Source organism: Nuphar pumila, chromosome 14 (assembly GCF_984573655.1).
Source record: "Nuphar pumila chromosome 14, dmNupPumi1.hap1.1, whole genome shotgun sequence".
Lineage (NCBI taxonomy): Eukaryota > Viridiplantae > Streptophyta > Magnoliopsida > Nymphaeales > Nymphaeaceae > Nuphar > Nuphar pumila.
In genome coordinates, this window is record NC_143262.1 from 19,374,149 (window position 1) to 19,389,937 (window position 15,789).

The 15,789-nt window shown below is 39.4% G+C and overlaps 1 protein-coding gene across 1 annotated transcript; it reads right to left on the bottom strand.

Annotated features, from left to right (window-relative positions):
• Positions 1-6,840: 6,840 nt before the first annotated feature.
• Positions 6,841-10,678, bottom strand: LOC149816565 (alpha carbonic anhydrase 7-like). The gene is made up of 6 exons (XM_089986796.1): positions 10,506-10,678; positions 10,133-10,350; positions 9,821-10,030; positions 8,947-9,114; positions 8,735-8,788; positions 6,841-7,181 (listed from the first exon to the last, which is right to left on the bottom strand). Exons 1-6 carry the CDS (start codon positions 10,591-10,593, stop codon positions 7,086-7,088), a joined length of 834 nt encoding a protein of 277 aa, XP_089842922.1. The 5' UTR covers positions 10,594-10,678; the 3' UTR covers positions 6,841-7,085.
• Positions 10,679-15,789: the final 5,111 nt, after the last annotated feature.

Consider the following 15,789-nt stretch of genomic DNA (forward strand, 5'->3'; position numbering starts at 1 on the left):
TAATAGAGACCCAATCTTATACATGAAGTCATAACCAACTGGGCTTTGCAACACCTCATTAATCAGGACGGGGAGGCTCGCAAAATCGCATCTCTCGCTCAACTCTGAATTTTCTGTTGATCTATCATCACAGTTTCAGTCATGTATACAAACTAGTAATCTTTGTTTTGGTGACGTGGTTGGGTTCATCAAGTGCATTCTACTGGAGGTCTTCGTTGTACACGGGATCTCCGTCACCAGTAAGTCTCCATTCTTTATCCCAATCAAAGATCAACCCGAATCAGGTTGGACGAGAGTTCTGAGCAAATAGGAGAAATTGTTGCGGAGTTTGTTGTGGAAAGCTTCTTCCTCAAAAGCTCGGGTTGGAGATTGGTGGTGTGGTTCCTGCACGGATCTAAACTTCCGAAGATGGAACATGTGTAAAAATTATGGCATTCCTGTTGCGATGAATAACCCAAACCTTATGGTTTGTAGCTGGTCGAAGAAGGAAGATCATTGTAACATGAATCATGTGCATGTCGTCAACTTAAATACGCAATCTTGGCTCCAACAAGAGGGTCTCCTTCAAACTTCAACCCCTCTTTCCTCCATTAAAGAGGACTTATGCAACCCTGCTCAAGCAGTCAAGGTAGGGTCCTTGTAGATCCTAATCAGTAATGCTGGAACGTCAATGCAGCACGAACCTATGGTTGCACCATCAAGTGCTTTAGCAAACAGCCACTTGCAGGAAGTAGTCCGCGCTGATCTTCATGTCACGATAGCCAGAATCTCGTTAGTTCGGTTGGCGCTGGCGTGGGTCCTCTGGTGGCACCCCAACCAATGCATTAGGGCATGTTTGATGGCTCGTCTTGGGCATCGCGCAAGACGAAAGAAATAGACATCAAGAACACATTTTTAAAAAAGCATTGGACGTGGCGGACACATCCATATACATGCATTATTTTTGTTCCGGCCTTCTCCTGTTACAAAAAATAACAAGGACGAGGGGAACGAAGTTGCCTTGATGGGCATGCCCCCTCTCTCGCCCGACTCTCTCTATGAGGGACCTCCTCTGCTCTCATCTCAACCCCTTTTGCTAGTCGTCCTCTGATCGTCCACTTGCCGGAAACCCATGGCGTCTGTCACCTTATTCCAGCCTCCGGCTGTCAGGTGGCCTCTGTGCTTTCGAGTGGATCCTTTCTGTCGAAGTCGGTGAAAACTTGTCATGCCTCGGAGAAAACCCCTCACCCTCCTCTCAAAGATGGCGAGCCTGCCATCAGCCAACGCGTCAAGCTCAACCCCGCCCACTGCGATGTGGGTACACACTCCTACCATGCTCTTCCTTGATTCTCCTTTTATTGTCTCTGGCTGGTTTTCATTCTCCACCTCTGATTGATTTGTTTACGTCTCTTTGCGTTTGGACGCCCGATTTCAGTGTGTTTCGGCTTCGTCAGAGAGGATTTGTCAATGGCAATTGAATTCTTTCTGAAATTCGTGTTGTTGGTGTGACTTTGTATTCTTTCTTCTTGTCCCCCATCTTTCATTTTTTGTTGTTAATTGTAAAATTTGAGCTTTTTGGTGTGTTAGGGTTTGGTTTTTCTAATTGTGAAATTTGTATATGATATTTTGGTTTTTGTTTTCACTGTTTCAATTCTTTTCACCTTTGTCACCTACCTATGCACCCCATTTGTTAGGTCAAATGCTTCTGTGAGGAATTTCATTTGTTTTATCATAATCTTTTGTTTAGAGATGTCTCATCTTAACTCTTTCTCACTGATTCAGTAGTTAAATACTCTATTCAAATAGAAGATTTTGTAAAAGGAAAATATAATGATATTTAATTTGTGACTATGGTTTAAACTATAAATTGTGCTCTATTGCAGTGTGTTTTCGTCATCTAATTTTCATGCCTTACTGGCTCTTTGTATTTGATACATGTTTATGGTCTGCAATCTTTTCCCTATTTAGTTTTGCCATGTTATTTAGGAAGCATTCTAGTGAGGAAGCTACCAATACTTACTATACAGGTTAAGTCGGGCAAACACAAGTACAACTTTCAACATAGTGACCCTCCTTCACTGCCCAAGCAACATTGTTTACCATCTAAAAGGCAAGTATGAGCTAGATGTCATGAACTCGGTGATGGATAAGTTGTTTATTCTTCAACAGTGCATTCAAACTGCACTTGCAAAGTAATCTCATTAGAAATGATTTAGATGGAACATAAGTGGAGAAGAACATCAGTTGCACACCGTGTAAGAACATCAGTTTTCCTTCTTTGATATGATCTTATTTTTTTTCAAATTACTCAAATTTTAAATATTTTTTAGTTTTTAGATCAAATCCGCTATTTATATCCAAAGTTAAAACCCATAATAAACATGTTAAAACACTCATATAATTGAGTTGATCGGGTCATATGATCCAAAATGAAGTAATCTGACCCAAGGTTGTTAAATGCGATGAGGCGAAGCGAGGCGTTGAGCCTGCGCTTCGCCTCTGAGGCGTACGCCTCTCACAACTGGACTGGAAGTGAAGCGGTGGGAGGGGAGGCAGTAGGAGAAGGACCACGCGCCCAGCTGGTACGAAAGCGAGGGGGGGTCGCGTCCGGTGGTCGGAGAAGACTGAGCAGCCAACAGCGAAGTTTGCCACCGGGGAATTTGTAACTGGGGAACTGTGATGAGGGGCAATTTGCGCATCACAGCAACGCCTCAGTACCTTGAGCGTGCGCCTCGCCTCTGAGGCGTACGCTTCAGGTACTGAGGCGTGCGCCTCTCACAACACTGATCTGACCCATTATCCATACAATCCAAATAAACGTTGCAGAGCATCCAGAGATTCAGAGTTCAAAAGCGAAATTGGATCCCAATCCAATTCTCCATACCCGATCCGGACATCACTACCCGAGGTGATCCACACACGTGCAAGACGTCCCTTGTCCTAGTGGATCTGCAGTTTAGTCGATGCTCGCCGTGCTCTTTCGCTAGATGCTTTGATTTCATTGCATTTTCGTGAAATCATAATTTTTGGATATTTTGTCTACAAACTTTATTTCATGTAATTTTTAAATTTTTTTTTTTTTAGGAGTCGTATTCTACGGATCTGGATAGTTCTGGTGCTCTGTAGGATTCTTTTGTGGCACTAGAGGGTGTATGGGGAACGCGGGTAGTTTTTATTTTTCGTAATTGTATTTTTCTAATGCAGGATCTAATTCGCCGCATAATCTGGATTCGGATCTTGATCCATTTCAACGAAACCCTAGTTGGCACCATTTGGAGTGGACCATTTTGGTCCTCATTCAAATCCATCCTTGACTAGTCAAAGTCAATATGGTTGTTGGTCACTTAATGACTCTTGGACAAAATTAGTCATTCCAAAAACTCATTTTTTGGAGCATGGCTTGGGAAGGCCATTCCATCTTTATGGTGGCTCTTCCCCAAGCTCCAAGCTCCTTAAGTGTGGAGGTCGACCAAGGTGAAGAAGAGGTTTTTGAGTTATCAAAAAAAATTCTGTTGTAACTTGAGATTTTACAGAAATCTCAAGTTGTTTGGAACGATTCCAAAGAAATGATCTTATTGGCCTTGATACTGATCAATTTCTGGCATTCTTTCACTTCTCGAAAAGCTAAGATGATCATCTACAACTTTGTAGTTGAGGCCATTACGTGAATCAGCTTTCTGTATCCCTGAAAAGTGCTAACAAAGTCTCTCACATGTTTGGTTCAGAACACACTTGAAGGTGTTCGGTATTTTTCAATTATCTTGAGATTTCTTGCATAAAAAAATAATTTTTTTGATTCTGTGTAAATCTAGAACTTAGATCTAAAACTTTCGTGTTTAGAGTCATAGCTGAAACTTCCTTTAAGTATCTCAAAAATATCAATATTTCTGTTGTTGTCGAATAGTTGAAAATTTAATTCATTTGGCAATATCTCGTACCATTTCCAGAATTCAAAAATTTGTAGAGACTCATAGAAAACTTAGAAAAATCCAAATCTTAGTTCGTTGGAAAGGTTTGGATCTAATCTACGTTTTTTCAATTGGTGGTTTTCGCAAAATCCACCATGTAAGGGGTCGAGAACCCCTTTGAACAGACTGCCTGAAGAGTCTGAAAGTCTGTCATAGGCTCGTTTGTCTGTCCCAGTTTCGAGTCTGTGGAACGGACACCTCCGATCCGAATCCAGTGATTTCGGATTCGTTGGAAAGGTATGTTAATCGTGCACAACTTTTCTTTGGATTGCCTCTGTCGAAACTGAGTGTACGGATCCTGAAAATTTTATTTTTCTGAGTCATGTTCAGACTTATTTTCGTGAAAACTTTTGCACGTGTTAAAATTTGTTTGGATCTTGGATTGTGGATCAGTGTTCACCGAGTTCACATCCGTTGGACTTGGTATAGTTGTTACAGAACGAACAGAACAAATGTTATGTTCCATCTTTTTTGTTCATTTTATCCAATCCTGAGCAAGCCATCAAACGTACCCTAAAGATGTGTTGAATTGTTCCCGCAACGACAAAAGTCTAATTTTGGTGGCCAACTCACAAGGACCAAAGCACACGTTAAAAAACTCACCCCCTCCCAAGGCCACAAAGACGTCTATACTAGTTTTTAGACCTCCCTATCATGGGAAATCAAATCCCATTCGTTGCACCCTTGACCCATCAACTTCTTTTGTGGGGCCCATGCCAATATCCCTGCCAAGTTAGATGTCAACCAGGATGGACCCACCCTTCTTAGCCGGTTATGATGCCCAGTCATCTACAGTAATGGGTCTGACGTCAAATATGCTGGAACCTCCAACTGTTGACCCACCTTGCCTGGTACCCTCCAATAATGTACCATTATTTTCATGACCCATCTCCGTGGTCCCTTGCCCCTGCTTGCAGATCGCCCCCACATATCATGGAATGTCTCCAAGCGTGCCCATCGTCGTTCCATTTTGCCCCTCAATTTGGTCCCCCAAACAGATTTCTTGTCACCCATTCTTGGTCTCTCAAATTCTTAACAAATATCAACTATGAGTTCTTGCCTTATGGTGAGTTGAACCAAGTTTTCAGTGATGATTGCTCGTGGGAGGAGGTACCCAGGATATATCATGTTAGCTATGCGTTGAACTGCCAATTAGTGTTGATATTGCTGTAACCAAACCTGCACGGATGGATTGAAAAACGCAGCTCTACGACTCGCTGGAAGCATTAGAGTCGTCTACAGGAGTTTTATTGTACCATGAAGCCAAAAGCAGAATTAGGTCTGACATTGATCGGTAGGGCAGGAGGGTAGCTTGAGATCAGAGTTACCGGGAGCTTTTTAGGTAGGTGAGAAGCTCGCTTCGGAAGCGTGATACTCTTCGATTTCGAAACTTTATGGGAATCTCGATTTCCCCACACTTCTTCTATGCTTCGCATACACATGGTCTATGCTTCCTATATGCTTTTCTCACGTTTATTTTCATGTTTTGCATATATTTTCTCTTGTGCTTTTACTCACTTTTCATGTACTTTCTTTAAATTGGTAACCATCACTGTTAGATTTTAACAGAAGTTTTACGATTTTATTAAAAAATAATGAAATGTAAAAATGTTTAATTTTAATTTAGTTTTTATTTGTTTCTTGTTTGATTTATATTCAGCTTTATTTTTATTCATATTTCGCTTTTAAATTGATACTTCGCTTTCCACTTATAAATTTTAAAATACCTCGCTTGTTGCTTCAGCTTCCCATATCATTTTCTGCTTCAGCTTCCTAGTTTGACAACCTTGCTTGAGATTGAATCCTTCTTGTCTTTTTTCAGGTACCTTACCAATGAACTCATGAAGCTCTGCATGTGGAACATTCGTGGCCTGGGCAGCGACGAAAAACAAGGCTTTCTTGGCAAATTGGGTCAAGCAGGAGATTTTTTTTTATGTATTATGTGTAAGCTAAACAAAGTTGGAAACCATTGATGATTTGTGGTTCGAAGCTTATGGTGCAGCTGCATGTGGAAGGAGAGCTACACCGTATTAAACATCATTGAAGGGGATTTCACTCTTTCGATGGATATCCTAATTCTGGCCAGCTTATTGAAAAATAGCCAATTCAGGTCAATGTCGATATTTTTATCGGCTGATTCAGGCCCATACATACGCACTGATACTAACAACAGTGCTTTCTACTCACCATAATGATAAATCTCTGTCAGATTTATGAAAATCTCGCAAAAATATCGTAAGAAATTACCTAAAAGTTAAAAACGGTATTTTCTGACTATATTTTCAATTTTCATGATTTTTCATTAGAAACATAAAAAGATTTTGTTATAGACGCAATATTTATATTTTTATCAGCTATTTATTGTAAAAAAACTGTGTGATTTTTTTTAATTTCTTTATAAATATTTATTTTCTATATTTTTAATTTGTTTTTATTAATAAGATTTTGCCAAAATGTGAGATTTTTAAAAAAATTTATTTTTCACGACTTTTTTGGCTGCCGAGATTTTGCCATTTTTTTTACTTTTTGTGGCTGTGCTACTCACAAGATGCCAAAACTATATTAAAAACTCTGACAAAAAGATAACCTCATTGACAATAATACAAATGAACGTAGCATCCGAACAGCGTACACGGCATCGGTTGGATGTCCACAGCTTTCGAAATAATGAACAATGTGAATTATTTTCTATACTATTGGGCGGATAATCACTAGAATATTAGAATTAATGTCTGAACCACGTTTTTCATGGATTTTTTGTTCTTTTCTCGTGAATCTAACCGTATTGATGTGATCTTCATGGTTGGTTTTATAAGAACCAAGCTGCTCTTGAATCATCGATTTTGATGCATAAACTAGATTTTTTTAAGGTTTTAAAATCAATGACTCATAATCTTAATAAATATTCAAGCATTCAAAAATTGCATCTTTCATCGAAAATACACGATCCAATGGTTGATTCCTAGCAAATTCATCATGTTAAGCACATCCATATGGTTGGATTTGCAAAAAAAAATTAAATTAGAAATGCCCATATTTCTAGCTCTCATATTCTAGTTTTCATATTTAAGTGGAGAAGAACCTTATTTACTATGATATATGAAGAAAAACAGAACTCCCCATAAAAAAGTACATAAGTTAGGCACGTGTAACTCCTCGAGGGACTTTTGGGGTGTACAAATTTGTGGTCCTTCCATTGGTGGCTTGTATCGGTCTAGCGTTAGCCTCATAACCCTGTCAAAACGTAGAGCAATAACTTCAATTACCACACTTCCACTGTCAAAACCTACAGGTTGCAAGTGATAGTGGGATCTCATGACCTTTCTCGGAAAAAGAGTGTACTGAGCTATATAGGAATTTTCAGATCTTTGAAAACAATAGGACCCTCGGCCCCAAGTGGGGTTGGCGTAGTGGGGTGGGCCTTGGCTGCTAGACGGGCAGTCAAAGTTCGATTCTCATGGGCATTGCTCCTCTCTGCAAGCCAATGTGTAACATAGGCCATGGGGTCAGGGGTCCTAGCATCAAAGTTTTACGCTGTCGGTACGATGACCGTAGATATGGCAGGCTGAGCCAGCCCGACCAGGTCTTTGTGCCAGGTGCGGTTTCTTTGGGTTATAAATAAAAAAAAAAAATATAGGGACCCTCGCGTTTAGATTAACATGTTCAATGATTGGAGTGAATCAGGACTCTCTTTCCTCCAGATTATTGTGACAAATAATATTGATGATATTGTGATTTTTTCAAAGGCCAAATATTATACCAAAGAATTGATATATCCAAACTATCATCTATTTTTTAGAATATCATGTTTTTATCACGATATTAACATGATAAGAACACTTCTTGCATAGTTTATATTATTTATATTTTCATTTATGTGTTCATGTATTGTATATCTTACATTTTTATATTGACCAATATGTTGTTGAGATTTTCTTGAGAAAACTAGATTTAATTTTCAAAACACAATGAATGTTCTCCTAGGAACCAGGTTTGGTGACTATGATCCAAAGTATCTTTCCAAGACTAGGCTGGTGTGTTGATTAAGACCCTTTAAACTTGTTTACCCACAACACAGTCCGCATTAAGAGCAAGGCTGTCAAAACATCAGTTTGACTCAGGTAACTGACCCGACCCAAACCTGGATATCTGGTTACAGGAATAAAAAAAATGTTGACCAAAATGTTATTTGTGTAGACCAGAACCTGACCCAAGTAACATGGCCATCAGGTTTGTCTATAATTTTGGTTGGATATGATCCAACCCGGTTGACCCAGGTGTTTTCCTATATTTTTATATGAAAAAATATAGGTTAAAATACCCTCTAAATTATACAGGTTAGGTTTGAAATTCATTTTCTTGGCCCAACATAACCCTAATCCGAATATTTGTTATTTGGGCTGGGTTGGGCTGTCAATGGGTCAAGTTTGTATTGGGTACCTGACCTGATTCTCAGATATGTGCATGAAAAGTGTCGAGTTGACCTGAGCAATATGAGGAACGGGTTTGGGTTATGACTTTTGCCGATACTCGACCCAACCCAGCTTTTTTGCCGGGTACCGGATCTGACCCAAGTATTTAATATGTATTTTTAATAAAAGAAAATTTTTGGAATTATGCAGGTACGGGTTGGGGATTCTATTTTTGTGACCCCAACAGAATTCGAACTTGAACCCAATCATTTATTATATGGGCGGGTTTAGGTTGGCAGCTATTGGGCTCTACAGTTGACAGGCTGTATAAAGAAGGTGATCAGGTAAAGAAGAGAGAGGTGGGGACAAACTTACATCATGGACAGCATCCCTTAGCAATTTCACCTGCTCCTTTGAAACTGTTCTCACCTGATATCATGCGTCACAATGAGTAAATTTCTGATGGTTAATACCTTTGAGCTCAAAAATATCAGAAGGGAAATCCCAACACGAAAGGCCATCTTGGCTTTTTATAGTTTCATTTGAAAACACAAAAACCCAACATAAACGATTAATCCATGACTGACCTTCTTAACAATGGTCCAAGTAACGCCCTCACTGCAAGGAGGAACCGTCAGAGACCCCATGTATCTGTAGTATTTCCTGCTTCCTATCTTCACTCTCCTTGGATCTAAAATACCCGCATCCATTTCTGCTTCCTTCTTATCAATAACCTTGTTTATCTCATACATCAACTGTAAAAGCAGAGATATTAATCAGCTGACGAATGGGTTTCTTTTACAATCTCTCGCCCACCTCTTTTTAAATGATGTAAACATGATATGCAGCAGAGAGAGAGAGAGAGAGAGAGAGAGAGAGAGAGAGAGACCTTTTTTTTATTCGAGATATTCGAATTAGGTGCAACAGGAAGGCTACTCATCCTCTCTTCATGCCCTAATGTCAAACCCCCTTTGAGATCTCTTTAGTGCAAGCTGTTTTCGTTGAATTTGACACCATAGATGAATTTGATAGGATTTGACCTTGGATCATGTTTTTCCACAAAACAGTTATTTTTTAACTATAACATTTTGGTGTTTTTACAGACATTTGAGTTTTGAATTGACCAAAAAATTCCAGCATACAAGTCGGATTCGGGCAATTAGAATGTTGATATTTATTACACAGAGGACTAGATCACATATAAAGGGTTGGGTTTGTTGAAAACAACGGACCCGATGTAGTTGTGATAAGGCTTGATGATGACCATGATGATGATGATGGTTTGATGTAGACAACCAGAAACAATACAATCCCGAAAGGAACATGCCATTAGAGATGAGTAAATCTCTTTCCGACTTCCCCATTCCAGTACTATTCTTTGTTAATCACGGTTAAGTTCAGAGTCTTGATGGGATTCATATCGTTGTTGGTAGGAGGGAGAAACGGAAAGAGAACACTGACCTCGGAAAGGAAAGTGTCACGGCGGCCAATCTTGTAGAGGATTGCCACCACCGCAATCTGCTTGTCACGGCTCTCGTGAACCATGTGAAGCTCCATCTTGTATCTCACGCCATTGATTGTGTGCTCTGATGGAGAATGCCAATGCAATTGCTTCAGAAGGAATTTCGTGCCGTTGATGTAAATGGCTCCTGCTCCACTCTCCCACTTTAGCTGATCCCACACCACAAAAAAAAATAGTTAACTCTATGCAGATAATGATCACCATGCTAATGTATTACCTTCAATAAAAAAAAGGAAGGGTTCAAATCTTACCATGATATCATGGCCTCTGTTTTTTATCAAAGCTCTTGCAGGCTTGTAAGACCTCTTTAATCTGCCCAAGTGGGGCAACACCTCTACCCTCTCATGCAACAGATCAATGGGAGATTGCATTCCTCCGCTGCTGCAATTACCCCATTCCTTATTAAGCTTTCCCCAATGCTCAGGACCTTTCTCACTCCCTTTCACATAATCGAACTCTTTTTCATCCTCTGCATGTGCATCCATTTGTCACAAATAGATATATTTTCAAGATAGGCAATCTTTGAAAACACAAAAAGTAAAAGCAGATAGAGAGCCACCACCATTTCAACACACCAAAAAAACTATAAAAAAAAAAGGAAGAAGATGAGGATGTCTCAATTACCAACTTCCTGCGAGGCAACCAGAAGAGGATGTGTAGCAAGGAAAGCTATGGCGTGAAAAACAAAGACCACACTGAGAAGAGAAGCCATCGTTTCTTCCTCAAACTCAAAGATGTACTCTTATAATTGTGGTTTGGGTATCCAGTGATATAGACTTGTTTCAGTGTTTGTGGTGCAAAACTTCACTGGTACTCCTCCCTTATCCACCAAGGGATAGTTTCGAGTTGTTGAACGTTTTGACCTCGTCAAGGGGAAAGGGAGCAGGTGGAAAATGAATTCCATGCAGTAAGTCTAAATAAATTCCCTCATTCACATCACCTTTGAGACTATTCTACACAATTCCATGCAGTACGTCGAAATAAATTCCCTCGTTCACATCACCTTTATGAATGGGCCACATTCACATTGAGACTATTCTACACTGCAGGGACTCGTCCTTGGAACACAGTACCAAGCAAGCTGAAGCTGCTCCGTTGGACTTGTTCCTGGCTTGGAAAGCAAAGCAAGCAACAGAGTTGGGTTCAAAATCTGGCCTTTTTAAATGGTCGTTAATTCAAGTGATAAATGGGTCACAGTTGTGTTGGATATAACTGGATGGGACCTAATCGGATTTGGAGTCAGATTCAGAGTTGATTGTACTAACCTCTGCTCAATCGGACATATATCCCAATCGTAGATATGCATTTACGTAGAATCAGGTTGGATCTTGTCGGTCTTTGGGTTGGATTTGGATGTAAAATTTATTAAAAATATCCAATCCAAGTAATTATGGCTTGGATCCAGTTTTGCTTACTGAATCTGTTTAAACAGGGTTCAGTTGGATATATGACCAGAACCCGAACCATTCAATCCCTAGTTTGTCCTAGATTGACAAATGGTCAGCCTTCACCCCACCTGAGTCTGAAAAGTCTTATGTCTTCAGACCACTTTTTTTAGAGAGACTTCAAACACGATAGTATTTTCATGATCCGTCCAAAGAAAAGGAAAAAGTGTTTTCATCAATTGCTATCAATAGCGCTTTCTTTGCCTGATTGGTCAATAAGGATATGTTTGATCGTCTAGGGTTGGACGAAATGAACAAAAAGAACAGAACATAACATTAGTTATGTTCATTCTATAACAACTGTTTGAAGTACAACGTTTGTTTGGACCATACTCAAATGCTCTGTTCCAAATGTTCGTTGTTTGATGACGATGTGCGGAAAACTTAGATCGTCATGGATAATGGGTCGAATTACTTTATTTTGGATCATATGACCTGATCCATCCACCATTTTACATGATTTAACAAGTTTATTGTGGTTTTTTACCAGGATATGGATTCAATTATGAAATTATACCTAAAAATCATGTTTTTTTGTCCTTAATATGGATTTAGAATTGATTTTTTGCCCGAAATATGAATTTTTGCCCCAAATATGGATTTTAATCCAAATAAAGATCTCAAATTGAATTTTTGCCCCAAATATGGATCTCGAATTGGATTTTTGGCCCAAATATGAATTTTTGCCTCGAATATGGATTTCAAATTGGATATTTACCCTGAATATGTATTTTTTCCTCAAGTAATGGCCGTTATCACCGTTGTGCATGATGGTGAACAAACTATTTAAGAATACATGAAAAAATATTCATATCCGTAGTTGTCAGCTTCTATATTGGCCTATCTACCTTTGAGGTAGTGGTTTCAGGTTATACAGCAAACTCCTTTATTTTTCATGGTTTCTCATGTTCTTTTCTTGCAAGGGAATCCCCGAAGACCAATGCCTTCTACCATTTTTTATTATGCAGATGCCAAGCATGCATAGAATATGCACAGAGAGCTGCAGCACACAAGCACTCTATGTGTTTGAGTAATGCTGTTGACATTATTCTAGGAAACATTGTTGGTCTGTCTTTATGCGGTTTGTACATGGTATTCGCTGCTGGTTCACAATGTTAAAAATAATCTACTACGTTCAGGTTGTGTTTGGCTTATGGGTGTCCCTACTGGTTTCAAACTTAACACTGAGCTGGCTGAAATGCTTTGAGTGATCTCACTGAATGGTATTCAAGTCTGGTCTGCTTTCTAGTTTCTTATGTGGCCTCTTCTTAGATATTTTACTATACTTAAATATTTTACTATAAGACTTTCAATCTCAGCTATGTTTTTTGGTAATAACAGTAGCATCTGCCCTCTGTGGACATGATATTTGTTGTGACATCCCATTTGTCCACATTAAAGTGAGAGTGAGGTGCACTGTGTCACATGCTTCCTGAATTTCAATCTCTTCATCACAGACAGAGCTCCAAAACTCCACTGACTGAAGGGCCATAGGTTCTTAATCATCTTTTATGGTGTTGGAAGTCAACTCAAAGAGACTTGGCATGTAAGGTGCAAGCACTGATAAGCCAAGCCTTACCAACCCTCAACAGATAATGACACGTGAAGATCTTTTAGGATGATATCGCAGTATCTACTCCTTCAATATAGCTGGAGATTCCACAAATGTAGCAACAATCTCATCTATTGAAGGCCAACTCATCAAGTCCCGTTGTCGTTCCTAAGATGATGCAACCCATTCCTCAAATGTCAATACTCTATCATAATATAGTGTTATCCTTCAAATATTGATATTTGAGGATCATGTATCATTCGTAACGTAGCATTATCCAACCAATCCTTCAAATGTCAATATTCTATTGTGATATAGTGTTATCCCTTAAATGTCGACATTTGAGGATAGTGTGTAATTTTTGTATAACTGAATATATATAATAAAACCCTACACTCATGAAAAGTCATGTGAGTGAAAAGTTGATTTCTCTATTATCGTTATTGAGTGAGTCTTATCCATTATCGCCACTATCGTAATCTTTTCATGGTATCAGAGCCTCAAGCTCATTCGAGCGCTTCAATGGCTTTCAACATTGAATGACGTAGCAAGTCTTGTATCAATCAAGTTGAATAGAGAAAACTACCCTATCTGGAGATCACAACTTGAGTCAGTAATGTTGAGTAAAGATCTTCTCAATTTCGTAGATAGTTCTTCTTCTGAATACCCTGAGTTCATCCTCTCAGAAAGCGAAAAACAAGAGGCAAATCCTGAGTTCTATGTTTGGTGCAAGTTTGATCAACTTGCCTTAAGTTGGATCGAGGCTACAGTTTTCGAGTCTGTACTTAGCCAAATCATGAGAAGCAAGATTGCACGAGAAGCCTGGGTCATGCTAGAATAATCTCATGGATCTCAATCACCGTTGAGAATCATGCTTCTGAAGAAGGATCTTACCTTCATTGAGAAAGAAAGCATGGATATGGACACATATCTAAACAAAATCAAGTTTTTGGCTGATTCCCTTGCTGTTGCAAATAATCCTGCTGATGACACTGACTTGGTGCAAATCACTCTCAATGGACTCTCCATCGAGTATGAGAGCTTTGTCACCTCCATCACCACCGGAGTCACATGTCACTCATTTGTTGACCTGTATGGTCTTCTTATTAATTAAGAAAAGAGCGTTATTATGCTTCATCCTAAGCAATCAGAAAATCAAAAATCTTCCCAAATTGCCTTTACAGTCTTTCGGGAAAGAGGTTGTGGTCGTGACTCCTATATGGGTTGTTAGAACTCAAGTTGTGATCGAGGCAGGGGTACCTCCGGTAACTTTAATCCACCATTCAATAACCCTCAACATCAACGGGACCCGGTCACCTATCAGTATTATGGTAAATGCGATCAGGTTGCAAAAAAATGTTGGGATATTCCCAAAGTTTTTTTCGCCATGTCATTACACAAAACAATAGATGACCACTGGTATCCTGACACTGGTGCCACCAATCATCTAACTATGGATGACCAACAGCTTGCAAACAAATCTCCCTATGAGGGCAACGATTCCATTATGATCGAGAATGAGAAGATGTTATCTATATCGCATATTGGTGATTTGGTTTTATCATCTCAAGGCTCTAAGTTTGATTTAAAGAATGTTCTCCACGTGCCCAAAATTGCAAAAAACTATTATCTGTGAAAAAATTTACGAAGGATAATGATTGTGTTTTCGAATTCACTCTCTTTGAATTTTTTGTCAAGGATCGACAGACAGGCAAGATTCTTCTTCGGGGACAAAAAACCAACACGGGACTCTACCCAATTAAGGTGAATGAAACATCAATGATGACAGCATATACATGACCTTCAACTTCATTTGATTTATGGCACCAGCGCCTCGGGCACACAAATAAGAAGATTATCTCTTTTCTTAAATCCAATAATACTATTTCTTTTAATAATAAAAGCACTTTAGTTTGTGAACAATGTCTTGTTAGAAAAGAAAAAAAACTTTCATTTGGTTGTTCTCTATCAGAGAGCTCACAATCTCTTGAACTCTTATATGCCGATGCCTGGGGCCCCGCTCCGATTGGCTCACGTGAAGGGTTTTACTTCTGCCTGTTAGTTGTGGGTGATTTTAGTCGATTTTCATGGCACTTTCTCTTAACAACCAAATCTCAAATATTTGGCTATTTTAAATGTTTCAAATCTATTGTTGAAAGTCAAGTTGGGTTTTTCATCAAATCCTTTCAATTCAACAATGGTAGCAAGTTCATAAGTAGGGAGTTTGAAACATATCTACAAAGCAATGGTATTTTTCATCGCTTCTTCTATCCTCACATGCCTGAATAAAATGGATTGGTTGAGTGAAAGCACTGACATGTTGTGGAAACGAGTCTCGGTCTCTTAAGTCGTGCATTCCTACCCTATGTCTTCATGTCTTCTGGACTGATGCCTTTCACATTGCAGTCTATCTCATCAACCGTTTACCCACTCAAGTACTTCATCGCCAAACACCCTGCAAACGTCTCCTAAACCGGTCTCCTAAATATCATCACCTTCATGTTTTGGGATGTGTATGCTATCCTCTTGTTACCCCCTATAACTCCACCAAGTTTCACCCGAAAACCAAATCCTGCAACTTTCTTGGTTATCCTCCTCGTCATAAGGGTTACATTTATTTTTATCTCTCTACCTCTTGTATTTTTATCTCTCATCATGTGCTCTTTGATGAGTCTCAATTTTCTCCTCCTAGTCTTTTCTCTCCTGTCTCTCCGTCTAGTCTTCCTCACTGGGGTGTTTCCCCCGCCGTTGTGTTAGTCAATCCTTCACCCTTTTCTGATTTCCCACTTTCTTCATCCACTCCTGACCATATGCCTGACCTGCCAGATCCCTCTTCTACCCCTGTGACTTGTTCACCTGATTCTGCTTCTCTAGACCCTTTGGCCAATTCTTCAGCACCAGTATCGTTTGT

Coding starts and splice junctions, on each gene's coding strand:
- LOC149816565 (XM_089986796.1), bottom strand. CDS start 10,593: ATGGCTTCTCTTCTCAGTGTGGTCTTTGTTTTTCACGCCATAGCTTTC. Junction 10,031..10,132: donor ACAGAGGCCATGATATCATG/GTAAGATTTGAA, acceptor GTGTGGGATCAG/CTAAAGTGGGAGAGTGGAGC. Junction 9,115..9,820: donor GTGACACTTTCCTTTCCGAG/GTCAGTGTTCTC, acceptor CTGCTTTTACAG/TTGATGTATGAGATAAACAA.